At 39.9% G+C, this 20,257-nt stretch overlaps 1 protein-coding gene across 30 annotated transcripts in view; it reads right to left on the reverse strand.

Annotated features, from left to right (window-relative positions):
• The window catches only part of ARPP21 (cAMP regulated phosphoprotein 21), a 139,165-nt gene that overhangs the window by 41,664 nt on the left and 77,244 nt on the right, over positions 1-20,257 (reverse strand). For 27 of the 30 annotated variants that reach the window (XR_008430481.1, XR_008430482.1, XR_008430484.1 and 24 more), the window contains 4 exons: positions 11,233-11,463; positions 6,652-6,818; positions 5,036-5,140; positions 2,367-2,627 (listed from right to left, as the gene is read on the reverse strand). Coding sequence is in view for 27 of the 30 variants with exons in the window: in XM_053940288.1 (XP_053796263.1) it covers positions 2,367-2,627; positions 5,036-5,140; positions 6,652-6,818; positions 11,233-11,463 (764 nt within the window). In the remaining 3 variants the exon portion in view is untranslated. The remainder of the gene's footprint in view (positions 1-2,366; positions 2,628-5,035; positions 5,141-6,651; positions 6,819-11,232; positions 11,464-20,257) is intronic. The other 3 variants (XM_053940349.1, XM_053940340.1, XM_053940388.1) reach the window with 1 other exon arrangement.

A 20,257-nucleotide genomic window follows, 5' to 3' on the forward strand; every position in this document is an offset into this window, starting at 1 on the left:
AAGCTGACTCAGACTGACAATACCCACAGCCACAGTGAAGCTGTGCCATGGGCAGGTCAAGAATTTGGGATCTACCTACCATGTACAGAAAGCTAAGCTCTCAGGGCAGAAGTATTACTATTTCCCAGGGGTTCACTCTTACTCTTTTTAAGAGGGATCCCCTATGTGCCATACATGTGCTGCATGTAGTATCCAAACCACTTTCTAGGACTGAAGTGAATGTATAAAAACTTGAAATGTGAATCAGAAGCTCCTGTCTGTGCATGCAGATGCAAAGAGTGGTTGCCCTCTCTCCCTTCTGGCAGAACAAGGCCACTACTCTTTCAAGGGATAGGCCCATGGGCAGCAGACACTAAACCCTGCCATGCCCTCTTCCACACGTATCTGACAAGGATTTTTTGGAACAGTAACAAGCTGGAGATGAATGTTACCTGTAGAACTAGAGGAAGCTGACAGCACTGAATTTCTCATCTTTCTACACTTCCCCCCGAGGACAAACCATTCCACAGTAAAATAACTTGAAGTTGTTGCAAAGCCAAAAGATATTTTTCTGCTGTCCAGTAACTTTCCACTGTGTTCAACTATAGGAGCAAAGCAGCTGGGGAATGGACAGAGACACAGTGACCATTAGACACAACAGTACTGTACTGGTCCTGCAGCAGCCTGTACATGAAAAGGCACCTCCTCATCACTTGGCCTGTGAAAAAGTTAATCTGCCTCTAAGTAGCACCAGTACAAGGATTAACTTGGAAAAGAGCTTCACCAAGTAACACTGCACTGTGCTGAGTGAAAACCCTGTGCCCTGCTGTGCATGCAGGGGTGAAATCCAATGCTCCCAGAGCAAGGCTCAGCCGGGGCAGGAGCAATGAGCAAACCTGCCCAAAGCAGCCTATGCAATGCCAGCCAAGCTGGGTCTAGCAGAGAGCCCAGGGCGAGCCGAACATGTGGCCTCACTTGAGGGGTGATGGGGGGGTCCCTGTCAGGACAGGAAGCACCATCCTGCAGCCCACTCAACTCCCACAGCAAACCCTGGCTGGCAGGGGAAGCATCAGTGCCTGCTGTGGTGGCAGCCTGCAACATGGAGGTGCTCACATCTACCTGCTTCACTAGAAGTGTCATGAGGTTGGATTAAATGGCTGAGGGCACCTGGGGGTTGAATATGAGGATTAAAGACTGGACAGCCTCTACTAGGAGACACAATCCAGATGGGAAGATGGATTTATCAGGGAATTTTGCTCTTTAGGTAATTTTTTTCTCCCAAATTTAAAAAAAGCACCAAACCTGCTACATTTGGCAAACCGTGAAATATTTTCCTAGCAATATTTTTCTAGCAGTATTTTCAATGTTTTGTAAAAGAAATCACATTATATCGAACTTCAGCTCCTTCAAACTTGTTTTTGCCAAGCCTTCTTTCAGAAAAAATAGCTGCACATTTTTTAACCAATGCATTGCAGAAATTATGGATTGCAGTCCTCTATGGGATGTCAGCATCCAGTAGCCCTCAGATTTCTTTTACTGTTAATTAGTGATCTAATTAACTAGATCCTTAGCCCACTTAAAACACGGTAACAGTAAAAATTCTTCATTCCTATGTCAATACTGAATTCCATTAATAAACACAAGTGGAAATTTTCAGTGAGAAGCAGTAAGCAAAAACTGACCAACCAAACAACCGCTTCCAATAAGGTTTAAAATGAAGTTACATTAAAGGAAATGATGGTTTTAAACTTTAAGATTTTTTTCTTCCAAAGGATAAAATGAAAACAAGTGAAATGCTATTAATACCATTTAAAGTAGAATTTAAATGAAGTTATTTATAATTGGATAAAGAAATTTGTCTTTTTAATGTGTATGCTTTGAAAATTGGCCAGAAAGTCATCTGTGCATTTTACTTCTTGACAGTAATCACTTTCAATATTCACTAAAGGTACCCGGGAGACAAGCAGAGATGTTTGGTAATGAACAGTAAAACATAATCAGTCTTCAGGAAGACAGCTAAAATTACTGATCTGTGACACCTCACATGTTCAAGTCAATTAAATATGATTAACGACTACCTGGGCTGATGTGCATTTTGCTTTTTTGGTACATGCACAGGGAAAAAGGAGTGTGGGCATTTACTCATCCTCCTCCTTCATATTCATGTGCAGATGTGTCATGGAGTACGAACATATGTTCAGAAAACATTTTGAGGAGAGGGAAGGAAATGATGAAACCCAGTAAACAATAGAGGCTTTGCAATCATCCTGTTGCCTAAAGACCTGCTAAACTTTTACCGGGGGAAAAAAAAAAAATCTGGGATTTATATTCCTTTCCTGATGTTACAAAGGGCACCGTGCCCAAGCGGCAGTGGAAGTTCTGCTTACCTGAGCAGGTGGCGGTGGCTGTTGCACGAAGCCCTGGGGCGGCGGCGGCTGCAGCACCTGCTGGGACACCGGTGGTCCTGAACCCGTGAAGCCTCCTGGGGGAAGCTGCTGGCTTGGGGAGGCCAAGATGTAACCTGTCTGCTGGGCAGGCTGCTGCAGGATGGGCGAGGGGTACATGGGGCCAGAAGGCGACTCGGGGTTGTCTCCTGATGACTGACGACTTAAGCTCATCTGGTTAAACTGCGCTGTCATGTCATCGCGCTGCGGGGCAGAAGGCAGGAGAAGAGGATATAGATGTGATGCCTGGAGCAGGCACATGAGTTAGCAGAACAAAATAGGTTCAGAGCATGAGGGGGGAAAGGAATCACTCAGCTCCGACCCATGTCAAACTTTGCAAGGATATCTACAAAAATGGAGGCAATTAAAATGAAAATCACCATAAATGCTTTGACAAAGATTTCTAGACGGTAAGGTGAATGGCACCATTTGGCAAAATAGCCAATTATTTTGGCTCTTTCCCCCTGCCACCCTCACCTTTAATTCCAAAATGGCAAGTGAACTTTACAGTGTTCAAAAGAAGACATTTTAAATGTAAAGGGCATGAAAATAACATTATGGATACCTCTATCCTCAAATACAGAATTTGTCAGCCAAACACATGCTGGTAATTTCACCTGTGTTTCAAATTGATCCCAAGAGGAATTTAGCAGGATTCAGCTGCAGATCTTTCCCTTTTTGGACTGCTTTGAAAAACCAAGGTTGTAAACACCAAGAAAGTAAAAAAAAAAAGCTAAGCCTAATGTTGCTATGTCAAGGTTTTTTATTCTGTGTTGGAGAGAAACAAGTTCTATATCTGACTGAGGGGGGAAAGAAAAAAAAAATAAATCTTTGGTAGGATAAACGTACCATATAAAGTCAATGGACCTAAGCTTCATTACATGCTAGTAATAATACAGGCATTCTGGACTGTATTTGTTCATTATTGCAAAAAGATTAATACTATTCAATGCTCTCAAGTGTATTCTTTGAAGGTCAAAGATTTACCAATGTGGCTGTGGTTCTAGGCATCTTAATTTGTGCCCATATCATAACACCTTTAAATACTTAACTTAAACTCCATCATATGCTAATATGCTGATTACAGATAGGAAATAAGCACCATAAAAATTCCTTTTGCTCAGAATATCCATACTATTTTTTTTAAAGAAGCCTCTTAATATTGTTTGCAGCCCTGTGATATTCAGTCTCCAAAACCATCTTGCACAATGCATTTAATGTCTGGAAACTTCAAAATGTTAAAAACGAAGCAAAACAAAATGAAAAGTTTCCTTGTGGAAAGCACTTCTGAGACTTACCCTCACATACAGAGACTCACCCTCACAACTGAGAGCAGATGTCATGGATCAATGTTTTAAACACTACTGACAGATCATCAGGTGGTGTATGGAAGTAATGCTGTTAACTTTACCATCATCCTACATTCATATTCAGACACGAGTTGTCTCTGTGAAGTTGTTCCTTTAAAAAGCTAGGATAGTCATTACCAGAATGACAAATGACTGCAAATGGATTCTACAAGAAACTTCACTGAGCCAGGAATGCCTCTAGATTTTCACAAAAGAGAAAAACATCTTCAAACACATATAATCTACATAGTGTTTGTATAATGTAATGTATACTCAAGATAGTAATTCAGATGAAGTTTCATTATTAAATTAACCAATAAAAATATTAGCTTTCTTATGACTGTCACCAGAACAACCTGATATTTCTGCAACAGACTTTTCAAGAGAATTAACATTACAATATGCAACTTTTGTTCAGCATGGAATATTTATTTTCCTATAAATGCTATCAATCATCTACTGTCATTTAATAACATTATTTTATCTGCAAGGATCTATTCAGCTTTGCTTCCATATCTTACTATAACTATGTGACATTTGGGGAAAAAAAAATCAATCATAAACAAGATTACTAGACCAAGAGAGAAAAACAACTGAAAAAAAAATCTCATAGTGCCTCTTTAAAATGTCAGCTTCATTTCAGAACAGTATATTCTTAGCCCTGTAAGCACCAAGCCAGAATCAGACACCAGAAGAACACTCTATTTATTTTCATCATACACATTCATTGGTGCACTGTCACGATGTACAGCACACCAAACCTTCTGCAGCTAGCTCACTGCGACCCTCCCTTCCCAAGTCCTCTGATATCACCAAGGAATAAATCCAGGAAGTGGATTTAGTATATGGATAAAAGAATACAAAATAAAAAATAATGATTTCTTGAGGTCTCATCTCCTGTCTTTGTGGACACAAAAGAGGAATAACCCAAATCTCAACTATTCAAGTTAGTAATTTAAGGTCACTTGGCATTAAGTGAGGAGACATAAGCTCCTACCAGCAGGCACAACAAAATATTTTTCTGGAGGGCCTGCTAAGCATGTAGAGAGCCCTGCTGTAACGTCACCCTTCAGGTTAGGTAACCAGAACCAGTGGGAATGCCCATGCAAAATGCCTGTCAGTACCAAAGCATAAAGGTGAACAGGTATTTAGACAGGGTTCTCATGTGGGACACCTGTTGCAGTGCTCCCCAGAGACCCTTGGACACACATACTCACACCTCCAAATTCAAGGAAAGAAAAAGAAATAAGAACTCTTTAGTACCACAGAAAACTGCTGTGTTGGAGAGACTGGCAGGAGATGCTGGGGAGGATAAGAAACTGCTGGATATTGGACTGACTGAGAAGATGGCTGCATTGTCTGAACAGGCTGCAAAAGAAGCAAAGGGAAAGACAATAAATTCCACCAGAGAAAGATAACCAGTACCATCACTGCCACCTTTGTTATTGAGAACAAAGACCTCAAACACAGCTCTGAAAATACAGGTGACTCATCACCAGCCTGAGTACAAGAGGTCAAGTATTGTGATTTCAGTCTTCATTTTAGCTTTATACCAAACATTTATTTATTACTGATTTTTCCGCCTCTTTTTGTGGATTTGACGGCTGTTAGATTAAATATAGCCAGAGCTATACCTTCTTACTTGTAATGTGAGGCAAAGCCAAATTATGATTCCACATTTAATTCACAGAGATAAAAATGGAAAGCAGCATAACGTAAGTATGTATTTGAATTTCACTGTTAGTGACTGATTTATCTCCAAGTGTGTCATAGGCAAAGGAATAATGATTGTAAAGCTGCTTGGGAGAACACAAGAGTTTAAAAAATGACAAAGAACAGGCTGTGAATTACCAACAGACAGGCCATCAGCTTGGAGCAGATGTTTATCTAAGTGAAAAAAACCAATTTTCCACAGCACTATTACCTTGGAATGGCTTTAGTATTCATTTTAACCTCTCATATAACTTCTTATAGGTTTGGTATTATCTCTGTCTTCTATAACCGTGAAGACCAGATCAAGAAATAAGAGCCATAACCATGTAAGTCCAAACCCAGTAAAATCACAGCAACTTCACTGAATTCAAACACTGTATAACCTAGGATGAAGCTGTGCTGTGCCGAATTATAAAGCTACACAAGAACCACAGTTGATCTTAGCTGCTCTGTGACTAAGCAGGATATAGGATTCTTGCTTGAGCAGTTCCCTTCGCCTGCTCTACCCTGGGAGAACAGGCATGCAATCCACAAAATTAGTTTTGAACAAGACCCAGACCCTGAGCATGCTGCCCATGCTCAGCCATGTTTGGCCATATGCCACAGCCAGCGCAGGGACCAGAGAGCCAACATTGCACTGTACTCAAACAAATTTTCTCTTCCTGCTGAAGCTCCAGAACTTCAACCTCAGAGCAGGATCATGGCCAGACTATTGGTGCAGGCACAAAACCACCAAACTGGGGCAAAGGTGCTTGGAGAGCACCCATAGATTGGACCCAATACAACTGGACATGAAAGGGTTTGTAGAGCTCCTGTACCTTATTATTTGACTCAAACCCACTGTTGTCAAAGGAGAAATGTCCCTGGCTCTTTGGAGAGAATTATAGACTGCGCTGGTTTGAGAATGGATGGTTCTGCTTGCACTAATGGGTGAATTTTTCAAACTAATTTTATGCAGACATGCGCTAACACGCTTAACAGTACATTTGAAAATGAAATCATCCTTCAGATAAAATTGAAGATGTAATCTTCTCTCTCCATCTGCTTTATCCATGTTGAAAAGAACATCCTGATATTTGGTCTAGCTGCATTCCTCCCTTCTTTCCTCTAGGTAACTCTTCATATCCCCAAGAGCTCCTTCTTTTTCCCAATGACACCACACCTACCTGTGTGACAAGGTGACTTGCCATTTGCTGCTGTGGCTGTTGAACCTGCTGAGTCTGCTGGGGTGAAGGCTGCTGAGACTGTCCCACCACCTGGCTCCTCATTGTCTGCTGGCCACTAGGAGGATTGTATATTGCCGGTGTCCCATCAGGATTTACAAATGGTTGACCTGAAACAAAATGCCCGGCTCTTGCTGGACACTTTTAAGAACATACTGTTTTCTGTGTGAAAGCAAACAATTTTAGCTTTAATTGATCGCTCTTTAGCTGACCTGCTACAAGAGTGAAGTGTTCATCACTCTCAATATCTCATTACAGTAATTACAGTATCAGACAGCTTGTATTTTTTTTCAGCCAAGACAGTAGATATTTGTTTCAGCAGTATGATTTTCCAAGGAATGAGTGGAAAGTTACCATGGCTATAAGATGATTCAGATGCTATGATTACTTGAAATCATTCACTGATGAATCAATTAACATTAAAATTGAACTTTGGAACAAACACTCCAAAGGTAGAGAATGTTCCCTTATATTTTCCTCTAACACAACACAGCAGACAAATGTACACAACTACTTCTGAAACAATACGGTTTGTAGAAAAGGGAAAAAACCAAACACACACTTGTTACTAATTTACTTATACATTCTAATAACAGAGCTGTACTTTTGAAAGCTGTGCCCTATTTACTTAGTGGAGCTAGCACTCCAGTTTTCAAGGAAGCAACACTTAAGGTGTATTTTAAAATCTCTTATATACAAGACAAATTCTTTTCAGAGTTCTACTAAGTTATTGAACTAATTTTGCTTCAGATAATTAAGCTGGGGGAAATAACCTTGCAAAACCAATATTTGTTTAAGATAAAAAGTTTACCCAAGGCACTGTCTTGAAAACAAAAAAGAAATGGATATTTCTCAATAGGAAAACTGTTTTCCATTACCTCAGTTCTCTTTTCACTTCCATGATAAATCTGTAAATCAAAGGAATTATAAATGCTTCCACGAGAAAAAAAAAAAAGTAATTTCAGCAATGATGTGATAACCTTTGAAGCAGGCAACTAATGAATGAATACCTGAAATAAAAGGAGATCTGGAGGAGTTCAGTGACTTAGAGCAACAGTGAAATAATGAACTTCTGATCTGTACCCTATGAAGTATCTCTACCTGTTCTATCTACTCCTCAGCCTTCTACTTTCTTCCTCCAACGAATCATGGTCAGAAATGCATGAAGAGTACTGGCTAAAGAACCTTGCCTTCTCTCTCTCTAAAGCATCAAGTTTCTGGATGAATTCAATACCACATTCATGCTGAGAAAGGTCATGAGCAAGTGGAGAAGAAGAACAGAGCAGTTCTGTCTACTGATTTCCTGATCCTTGCAGTGAACCCACTGGGTGACTATGGCATGGACTCCCAAGCTTTGGGAATCTCAAGCCCCAGAAGTACTTTAGAAGACTGAGTGAGCAGGATAACACAGTCCCAAAGCCTGCGTCAGATGCTCAAGGGAAGCTAATAAAGAGCATTTCCTGTGGCTTAATGAAAGACAGCAGAACTCAAAACTGTCAATTCCCTGCAACACTTTTAAAGATTAAGAAAGAGAGGACTTTTCATTAAGAAATCTTGAAATCAGAAATGAAAAGGAGAGATCAGAAGGTAACAGGGAAAACATTTGTAAGTTATGAACTGTGGCCCTGATAGAAGGGCAACGATTGCAATGTCATTTCAAGGAGTATGTATGAAAAGTAAATGCTCTTAAATTGTCAGAGGGGTTAAGGAAGAACATATCAAGAGGAATCCTTTAAAGGGTAAAACAAGCTGATGAAGAAAGTGAAATGGAGACCACAGCAACATAAATGGTTCTTTGCCAAAGCAAGTAAGAAGCTTGACTATCTGGGGAAGCAGAAGGGTAAAGCAGAGGAGAGAAAATAAAGGAAACTGCAGATATGGAAAAGAAAGTGTGGGTTCCCAGCACCTGGTAAGGAGCAGAGTTATAATCAGATCAGGAATAAATAGATAGCATCTCTGGATGCCATTAGAGGCTTGCACAGTCAGTGACTATGTAGTGTGAAAGGAAGGGAAGATCTTTAAAGGACACAGTGTTATGATCAAAAGAGAGAAGAAGATTGGAAGAAGCCACTCTGCAAGAGGAGAAGAAAGAGCTAAAAAATGGTATTACATAGGGAAAGAAAATCTATTCATTACAGGAAACAAAGATCCTTTTTCCTTTTCTTTCAACTGTCTTCTCTTCATCTCTGTTTCTGACAGCATCCATCACTTTGATAGTCGATCACAGCATCTAGCAATCAAAATCTCCTCCCCATGGAGCTTCTTTTGTAATGTTTCCCTAATAAGATGCAAAGATTCCAAAGAGCCCAAAGAGTGACAATTTTGCAGCATGTATTTTGCTGCATGTGAAAAACACAGCAGATGCCAAAATACAGTCTGATTTCCAGCACAAGGTAACAGCAAGAAGCTAGCAGTGTGAGACAAGAATTTCAGTTTTTTAAATAATCTGCTCTCTCTATTACATTACTATGCATATATTTACATGGGAGCTGCAGAAACTAAACACAAGGTTTGAAAGAAACATAAAATAACATATACACAAAAATACTTGCTCCCTGGATGTTAAACATAAAAACATGCATGGGTTTCCCAATGATGCATCTGCAGACAGAGGCACATAGGGAGGGAAGATAAGGTGCTCTGGTCTAGTGACAGTATTGAAAGGCATTATATCTATAGCAGAAAAAAAAAAAAAAAGACCCCCTATGTACCAGGCAAAAATCTGAACTAGCTGATGCAATTTCCTAAATTGACAAGACAGATGTAGGAGATGTTCCTCTTACATGGCTCTTCCTGCTTTCAAGTGTGGTGAGCTCCAGTCTCTGTCCTTGCCAGGAACAAGCCAAGGAACAAGCCTGGCCAGAAACAAGCAGTATCTCTCAGCTGTTTGTGGGCTCCAAGCAGCATCATTTAGTTTCATTTGTTTCTCAATCCTATCACCTGAATTATGGTTGACTCCTGCCTAGGCCTGATGAGTTTTGTTTGGAAATGGACCATATGGTGGAACACAAAATGTTGTTTTCCGTATTGACCAAGAAATTTCAGTGTTGCAGACAGAACTGTCAACTACCAGAACAGAAATGAGCAGATTAATGTAAGCATGGATCTTTTCCTTGCTGGCAGTATTAGGCTCTCATGTCAATAATGCAATAGCTTGGAAAAAAGTACACATAAAGAGTAAAGGCTTTTATGTGTACTTTTAAGCCTTTAAAAGTACACATAAAAGAGTGTAAAAGTTTGTGCAAGTTACTAAGTCACCTCTCTGGGACAGACTTATCAAATGTATCACATTCTAATCTAAACAAACAAGAACTCCTCCTTGATTTTAAATATGCTGATACATATTGATCAGCCCCAGATATTACCATCTATAAATATCTGTGGTAAGACTGGCTGGAGAGTTTACCAAGGCTGTATTTTTCTTAAATGTAGCAACTTTCTTGACTGAACTATGACAAAAAAAAAAAAAAAAATTCTTAGTAGTGGACACACAAATAAGCTTTAAGCATTTCCACCAAAATAGTGGAACACAGGGATATAATACACATAAAATACAAGTTATAAACAAAAATTGCCAAAGAAAATGTTCCTGAATGTTCTTTTAAGGCCTTTGAAAAAAATATTGTGGAGTTTAACCCTCAGCTCTCAGTATAACGGAAGCTACATTTCACTACAGGCTTTCTTGTTTTAAACCCAGCATAACTCAGCTAAGGTTGTCAGCACAGCTAGCCATGGTCACTGGAATAGTCCAAATTACCAAAGAAGTATCACACCTTCAAACTCCCTGAACCTTCTTAACACTGATAGTACAATACGGTGGAGAGTAACATCATAACATGATCCAGACTTCATCCAGACCAAGGAGGTAACAAATTGCCTTAAGCTTTCATCAAGTACTCAAGTTCAAATCGAAGAGTTTCTGAAGTGCCCACAGCACTTGGGTGGCTTGCAAGTGCCTCGTCTGTGAGCTTCAGTGAAGAAAACTATCGGGAATTTAAGAGTTACATTTTTCTCTTATCACAATTTCACAATTTAAATACAATTGCTAATTATATAGCTCACGTAAAATTAATTCCGAAGTGCAGATTCAAATGCAGCCTTTAAGTCTTTTGAAGTTCTGCTGTTAAGCACAATCTCTAAGAATGTTATGTTATATTTCGGTTGCACCATATCTCAGTATGCTTGATACAGAAGAGCATCTGTCCTTATTGATGCTAAAGGGATCTCAGAGGATGCACTGAGAGCCAGGGAGCACCAGGACTGTTGAATGATGGACATCCTGTCTGGGATGGAGCAAGAGCATGTTGTACCACTTCCCACCAGCTATGCCACAACAGCCTCAGAAATCGAATCCATCTTTGCCCGCACATTTGGAAACAACAATTTGCCAAACATTATTTCAATGAATATTTGTTCATAAAGTGCCTCCAGAAAAATATGCCTAGAAAGAAGAAATTTGCCAATTCACCAGCTGACATCAGAAACACCAAAGGGCAGAATCAGGCAGGAGGGAACTGTACTGACCTGTGTGTGGGTTGAGAAGGATACTGCCAGGCGGTATCCCTGCAGCTTCAAGTGGAAGAATGATATAGCTGGTGTTGCTGGGGGCCACCTGGCCACTCATCCCGTTCTCAGGGTAGGACACGCTGCCTGAAGAATTGGCTGTCACCCCAGGGACGAGAGATGCACTTTGGAGAGGCTGATGTATTCGTGACAGTGATCCTGAGGAGCCAGCACTGCTGGAAGACTCTGAGCCTAACAGGGAGACACAACCACAGCAGGAAGGGGGGGGTTACAAGGGATGCCAGTCCCCATCAGATAGGGTACATACACAAGGACAGCCTTCACAGACTGTAAAGGCATGCACCACTCCATGCTCAGCTAGTAGGAGGTGGATTTTCACTCCCTACTGAACCCAGTACCCAGTGGTAATTTTCACAATCCAAAAGCCTACTTTCCTCATGCAACACCAGCTTACCCCAGCCAATAAATGGATTTACAAAAGAGGAACACAAAATCCTCAGCATATATTTATAATGCCAAGGTATCAGTTCATAAGGCATAAAAACTAAACAGAGTGTTTATAAATTAAAAAAAAAACCAAAACAAACAAAAATGGAGCACAAAAAAAATCACCTAACATTCTCTGTAAAGCAACAGCAACTGAGTTATCAGTCTAGTCACAAGGTAGCTGTGTAATATCCATATTAACTTAAAGCTACCTAAGATACTACCTAAGACTTTTGCCACTTTAGTTTTTCAGCATCAAACCTATTAAAATTGATCAACCAAGATAAATCAACTGTGCTAAAAGACATTTGTGCCTGGAAGAATGGGAAGACACATTACTTTAACCCCCAAAAATAATATTCAAACTTCTGAGATACTACTTGATTAGATTTTAATTTGCTTCACAGAAAAAAGACAAGATTTTCTGAGATCATAAGGCTCAGGTGATCAGCTTCCCTAAAACAGGATGGTATGGCTGCTTACTCCACAGAGCAAAGTATGTTTTAATTGCAACTTCTTTCATTTTACTTGAGTCCACTGTCTATGCATGTAACCTCCACAGTATTCATCTGCCAGTATAGACAGGTATAGACATAGCAAGGACATAATTCAGACTTCAGTTTAGCAAACCTCTTTGAGACAAATTATCTTTGAGCCAAAACTTTCAGATATGGGATACTGCAGGTGGACCCTGTAGTAGACTGCTTAGAGCCTCAAATTCATTTTCAGTCAAATGCATTTGAAATTCATTTATTTTCTCATATTTAGAGAAATGAGAGCAGAAGAGGTTTCTTCTGAAGAAATTACACCAGCATCCTGTTACTTAACAGAGGATTTTTCCACAGATTACTGCAGGTTGCTGTGTAACACACATTTTTAATCCATCTTCTTCAAACTTTGGGTTCATATAGCAATTGCTACAGACACAGTCTTTTCTATGAGCTGTGCACTATTTGCTATCAGTAGGACCCTACATCTACTTCTCCAGTATCTAATCAAGAAAGTAACAGAGATTTCCAAAGAATTTTTTATTTTCATTAAGTAAGTCTTTCAACAAAACATCAAAGTTGTATTAGTTGCTATATTTTTCCTCTCCTTATAGACTGAGGTTATAAATTTAGAAATATTATTCCTGAAGAAATAGTTTTATTTATTAGATAATTTCAGATTCCTGTGTTTCTACAAATTGCAGAGTTATTCCTGGAGGCCATGCTCATCAAGCTGCAAGTAGTATTTGGCATCTTCCTTGCAACTGTAAATGCAACTGCTGGAGTTCAATTTTCCTTCCACATCAGTTACAAAGTCCTTTGCTGTATTTCCCTGGCCTTTCTACATGCACTTCATGTTGAGTTCTCGCTTTACTTTCTCCTCCTTTCCTTCACCTTTTGAATTCAACAGGTCAGGAAGCTGCCTGGAGATGGTAGTGGTGAAGAGATTTCCTAAACCTCCCATTATTTCTAAGTGTGTTTGTAAGTAGTACCAAGCCTGAGTTCAGACCCTCTCCACTTTTTGTGCTATTCCAATGAAACTATTTTTGCTATTGGCACAAAAGAAGATTACAGCTCTGACATTCAATTGTTTTGGTTTTTTTTCCTCCCTTTCTGCTGTTCTTATGGCAGAATTATGTGCTGATCTACACCAGCTTCTGAATGATAAAAGCCAGAGACTGCAATGAGTTCAGGTGTACTCATCACATGGAAGCAGTGCAAAATACTTGGAGGCTATCACCACACATTGGTCGAGCTGATAGCTTTGAAATGTCTACCTTAAAAGATGCAAGATCTGCTCTCCCATGTCAGTAGATCAAGTCAGTGATTTTGAAATAACACAAATAAGTCACAAAACCATATCAAGAATTTTCTGAATTTAAAAAAAGAAAAAAAAAAAAAAAACCAAAACCATAAATTACTCCTGTACCAATTTTGCCCCCATTTATACTGTGTAAGAATGATCTACTTTACTTAGTTCCATTATCGTAACTTATTTCCTATCATTTTAAGTCTAGATCTATTAAACCAAGTAAATTTCAACACTAATATTTGGAAACTAACACCAATTATTCTTGTCTTTGTAGCTCTGAGTAGCTGTTTTCATGCTGCCTGAATTTGGAATGGGAAATCACTTTATAATGAATTCAGTACTGTAAAAAAGGGGGGAAAATAAACTATCTGACTTTATTCAGATTCATATTAAAAGATGTCTTGCAAAAGACTTCTGAAAGGAACTTGGACTAAATGAGATTTTTGCCCCCATTACACAATCTAACCTCTTTTTTTCAGCATGTAATGATGGATAGTTCTTCTAGATTATTCTATAATTTTCTTGCTGCTTCACAGTTGAGATAATAATAACCTTCACATTCTCATAACTTTCCATTAATATATTTTTAAGTATTCTGAGAGATACAGAAGTTCAAAGAGCTGTAAAGAAAAAGAGACAGAAAAACCACCAAAAATGCTTAGTAGTTTAGAGGGTTTGCAGAGGGAGAGCATGGAAGTACCATTAATTTTCCAATATTCTAAGCAATAGTGAGTGATGCAATATGTCCTGCTCTATTTTCCTTGGATCAGCATACAGTATCTGATGACTTTGAACATCTCTGCTCATCTCACCTTTCAAGTCCAAGGCAAATTTCTCCTTTCTATCAACTACACTCTCAAATCTATCCACTATCACTGCTTACTCTAGACCATCATCATTTTCAGAAACAATAGAACACTGGAAGTATTTTTGTCTTGGATATAGATTCTTGGATTAGAAATATTTATTTGCTACTTATGTAAGTCACTTGCCTTTCTCTATGCAACAACATATTTAGTGATTTTTAAATGAAATGGCATATGCTCATGTGAACATGATTACTTCTCTCTAAGCTGCACTTCTAAAAATAAAACTGATGTTTCAGCACAGTCGGTGGGAAGATTATGACTGGAAGCAGTTGGCTCGCGACCTGCTGCCCATACATCAATATTCTGACAGTTTTTCCTGGATTTAGAAGATTCATCAAGCTAATACTTAATTCAAGTGAATTATAAAGAAGGAAAAATCCAGTTCCAGAACTCAGAGAAAAATATAATATGCAGGACACTTTATTTAAGAAACCCCAAAACCTAAACAACAAACCAAACAAACAAAACAGCAAAGGAAGGTTAATGTACTAAAACGCCTGCAGTAATGCATTGAAATGCCTTTCCCAACAGGAGTAGCAATGAGCACCTAACAGGAGAGATTAGACTGCGTCTCCAATTACTTGGACCCTGGCCAAGGAAGCTAATGATCCCTACAGATCTGTATCAACACAGCTAATACCCCAATGCAACCAGCTTTTTGCAACTAAGGGGGAAAGAAATACTCTGACAGATGTGCATTCCACTGAATGGAAAATGCATTAAGAGAAGCTAAAGGTGCAATAGCTACAACTTTTAAGCATCCCATCACTTATTTAACTAGATATGTAGCTACACATAGAACATTGATGTGAACCACATCTTCCCCATTAAAACCTGTTGCAATGTGTCAGTGACAATAACATGGTAGTTGATATGCTAGATTTTCTCTTACTGGGTGTTACTGACTAAACATGTACATCATTGTGCCTCTACAGTGGCAACTATTTCACTTACCACTCTTAGAAAAGCCTAAGAAGTCTACTTTATTACTAGAAAGCTAAACAAACCAACATTTTGTATGATGTTCTAAGTAGTAGGAATGCAATCTGATTGAAATTTGTTAAATTATTAACTCCCCATTTGATATTGAATTATAGCTTATAGTATCTCTTTGTACCTACTGAACTATGGAATAACAGAGAAGGAAATTTTATTTGCATTGTACAATCTGTGCTTTTCAGTAAAACAGGGTTTTCTAAATGATCAACAGGTGCATGAAAATAACCATCAGAACCAATAAGGTAACCATGTAATGGGTTTCAAACAGCCCCTTTTGTGAAGTTTGCAAAAATGAAGTAACATAATTCCTTTGCTAGGCTCCAATTCCTGTGCAGCTGAAAACAATAAAGTCTAAGACTAATTGACACTACTGGACTCTACTGCAGAGAACAGCATGTTCTGTGATCTCTCTGTGAGCCTAAGGAGAATCTAACATCTTTCTGTGCTTCAGTTCCTGTTTGTTTGCTATGTACCATTAATTACTGATTTATCACAGGCCAGGGGCAGAACATTTAATTTTGGTGGCAATACGAAAAGCAATCCAGAAAGGCTACAACATTTATACTGCATCACTGTATACCCTGCTGAAGGCAGCTGTGAGCCTTCTGTAAAAATCCTGAAAATTTTAATACGCCTATGCTCAGGAAGAGTGTTTAACAATGCTTCTGGATGCCTGCCATGCATATATAGAGAATAATTTTCACATTTAAAGAGACCATAAATATTTTCTGTCATTTAGCCAATGAAGAACATTTTGACCAACTAATGATTTCACACTGATTTCATACAAATTATATGCAAGACAAAAATATTTTATATTTATTACTGTGAACCATAAAGCTCTTCAGAGAAAAGTCTTTCTGTAGGAGAACTGGGACAGAATTGCTGCCTATCAGACTCTGGCATGCTACCAGGGCAGTGTGCCTAATATGGGTAGCAACACCTCTGCAATTCCACTTTAACTACTGTAGTGAAGACAAAAAAAAACAAAACAAAACAAAACAAAATCACCCAAAATAAAAACATGATTAACCTTTAAATGTCTATTGAACTACGGAACACCAGGGCTGCCTATGGCAAAAGCAGAAATCAATGAAGATAGTATGCAAAACATTCACAATCAAGTATCACTCGGTACCTAATGCACCTTAGAAAATGCAAATAGCACACTGACTAGTGTATGAATATATTTAGCATTTTTTTGGTGAAGGGAAAACACTTTATCAAGACATATTTCCCCATTGTTTTTTTGAACTGTTATTCTTTTCTGCTTTAATGCCATTCAATAGCATTTTAGAGAGAATAGAAATAGTGATTAGGATTGTGGTTCTTATGACTTTTTTCAGGCTGACTGTTTGACTTTGTGTCCTGGCTTTGAAGGTGTTTGTTTGTTTTGACATCCAGTCTTGCTCTTCTTCCCCACTTCTTCCTTTTATCTAGTTTCTCTTTTATTCTTTTTGTGCCTCGACTAGCTTTCCAGTTTAAATGCATTCCTTAAAAAAATCGAAGCATTTAAAAAAGAACACATCACTGATGTCTTAAAAATATATTATAAGAGCTTTCATTTGAAAGCAATTTGGGATTAGGTGTCTACAGGGTGCAGATGCATCTACAAGTATTGGCATGCTTCACAAGTCTCTTCTTTAATACATTTCCTAAGTGCATCCTTTTTACAATGCTTGATTTTAACACCAAAATGGCTTCTTAAAAATATTGCCCTTGCAATTAGATGTCTCCTCCAATCTGTATTTCCCTGACACCATTTTAAATGTTCTTCACCTCTGCAACACAGTGCTACAGAGAAACACATTTACTCTACTTAAGAATGATAAAAAAAAAAAAAAGTATAGCAGGAGTCTGTGCCTCATGCTTAATTCTTGCACATCAAATTCAGTTCTGATGCTATTAAAGTATTCATGGGAGGCAAAGAATCTGCAAGTGAAACCATGGTCTATTCCATTCTTCAAGCCCCACTGTATAGCCTATCCAGTCTATACTCAAATACAAAGTACACTATAGTGTAGTTTCAAAACTACATACACACCGAAATTGCACCTTGCCTTCCCTGGGGCAGATCCCATAGGCAGACAGAACACATGATAGGGAGGATTCTGTCATCTCTCCACCTGGCTGAACATAGGGATGAAGACACAGGAGGCAATGGCAACAAGTTCCTGCCCAGCACAGCAGGCAGGTCTCCTGTGTGATTATTTCACTATCCCAGGTGCCCTGGGATAACGGATGTGAGGCTCTGCGAGTGGAACCAAACAACAGCAAGGGTGGCAGTTCATTTGGTTGGAGGTTACTTCAGACTGCTCCCTGCATCAAAATTGCTTCCATATAGAAAAAAGGATGGGTCGTGGTCATGGGAGACTCGCTTCTGAAGGGAACAGAAGGCCCAATATGCTGATTAGACTCACTTCTTGGGGTTGTCTGCTGCCTCCTCGATGCCCGAATTAAAGATGTGAAAAGAAAACCTTTTACTCTGATACAGCTCTGAGTTCATCATCCATTACTTATTTTTCAGTTAGGTAGCAATGCAGGCCCAACAAGAAGTCCATAGGCAATCAAGAGACTTCAAGGCCTTGGGATGATTGGTTAAGGGATCAGGAGAAAAAGTAGTGCTCTCTTCTGCCCTTCCAGTTGCAGGGACTGATGAAAGAAGAGCCAGCAGATTAAGAACAGACTCTGAGCCTGGTGTCATTGACAGAACTTTTGGGGTTTTAGCCATGGGTTGGTTTACAGAACACCAAGCCTGCTGGTGACAGACAGGGTACACCTGTCTCAAAGGGGGAAAAGTATCTTTGCAGAAGAGTTACCAGGTCTTTAAATCAGATTTGAAAAGCGAAAGGGATGCAATGCAGCATGCCAGTAGGATGGTGTGCTAGTGAGGTTCTTCGGTCTGACATTGCAGTGGAGGCAGGGGATGGAGATGCATGTGGCAGTGAAGACACAAAGATTACTGATGTGTTAGAAATAAAAGAAGTGCCTGAGAATGATCAGTAGGAATTACAGCTTGTTCGCACAAAAAGGGGGACTCAATTGACAGTAACTCAATTTAAGGGCATCCACACAATACACATAGCAAGGGTAACAAAACAGGAGGAGCTGGAAGTAACTGCACCACAGGATAGCTGTGACACAGCTACCATCACACGGTGGGATGACTCGCACAAGGGGAGGGCTGCAGTGGATGGCTGGGAATGCCTCTGATGGCACACACAAGGAAGGATAGATGGTGGGATATGCCTTGTATGTTAGAGAGTGTTTTGATTGTCTAGAGCTTGACGCTGGTGATGAAAGGGTTGTGTGTTTATGGGTAGAAATCAGAGAAAATGCCAACAAAGCAGATGTCACGGTGGGAGTTTGTTATAGACCACCCAGGCAAGATGAAGCAGATGCAATATTCTATAAGCAGAAGGGAGAAGTCTCACAATCACTGGCCCTTGTTCTTGCACATGACTTTGACTTACCAGCTGATTTCTGGAAATACGACACTGCAGTAAGGAAACAGTCAGGTTCCTGGAGTGTGTGGAAGATAACTTCCAGGCACAGCTGGTGAGGGACCCACCTAGGAAAGATGCCCCACTGGGCCTGTTTTTGTGAACAGAGAAGGACTTGTGGGTGATGTGATCGTTGGAGGTTTTATTTGGCACAGTGATCACAAAAAAGACAGTTTTCAGTTCTCAGGGAAGTAGGGAGAGGGGTCTGCAGACTGGCTACTTTGGACTTTCAGAGAGAGACTTTGGCCTTGGGAGGCAGTCCTGAAGGACAAAGGGGTCCAGGAAGGCTAGACATTCTGCAAGAAGGACACCTTAAAGGCACAGGAGCACGTTGCAACCATGTGCTAAAATACAAGCCAGCATGGAACACAGCCACCCTGGCTCAGGAAAAGAAACGGTTATGCAGGGAGAAAATTAGAAAGGCCAAAGCTTTGCTGGAACTTAATCTGGCTACTGCTGTAAAAGACAACAAAAATGTTTTTATAAACATATTAGCAACAAAAGGAAGGCTAAATATGATCTCCATCCTTTATCAGCTGGAGTGGGAAACACAGTCAAAAAGATTGAGAAAAAGGCTGACGTACTTAATGCCTTCTTTGCCTCAGTCTGAAATATCCAGACTGTTCTCTGAGTACCCAGTCCCCAGAGCCACAAGACAGAGAACTGAGCCATTTTTCATCATCTAGCAGCAGTCCCAGTGGGATGTCCCAGTTGAGTGGAGGCTAGGAAATGTGATGCCCACCCACAAGAAAAGCCACAAGGAGCATGTGTAGAACTAAAGGCCTGTCAGTCCAACTTTGGTGTGAGAGAACTTACGGAGCAGATCATCTTCTTCAGTGCCATTATGTGGCATGTACAGGACAACCAGGCAAAAGGGCCCAGCCAACATGAGTTTTTGAAAGGCAGGTCCTACTTAACCAACCCAATCTCCTATGACAAGGTGACCCACTAAGTGGATGAGGGAAAAGGCTATGGTTGTTATCTACCTGGACTTCAGAAAAGCCATTTTTCAACACTGTTTTTCACAGCACTCTCCTGGAAAATCTAGTTGCTCATCACCCAGATGGGTGTACAGCTCACCCTGGCTGATGGCCACGTCCAGAGTGGGGGTGAATGGAGTTACACACAGTCCGAAGCTGATCACAAGTGGTGCTCCCTAGGGCCAGTGCTGTTTAATGTCTTTATCCATGATCTGGACAAGGGGATCAAATGCATCCTCTCAGGAAGTTTGTAGATGATACCAAGCTGGGAGGGAATGTTGATCTGCTGGAGGGCAAAAAGTCTTTACAGAAGGATCTGGACAAGCTGGAGCAATGCGTTGAGGCTAATTTTGTTATTCAATGAGACAAAGTGCCAGATCCTGCCCTT

This window comes from Vidua chalybeata, chromosome 1, assembly GCF_026979565.1.
Source record: "Vidua chalybeata isolate OUT-0048 chromosome 1, bVidCha1 merged haplotype, whole genome shotgun sequence".
Classification (NCBI taxonomy): Eukaryota; Metazoa; Chordata; class Aves; order Passeriformes; family Viduidae; genus Vidua; species Vidua chalybeata.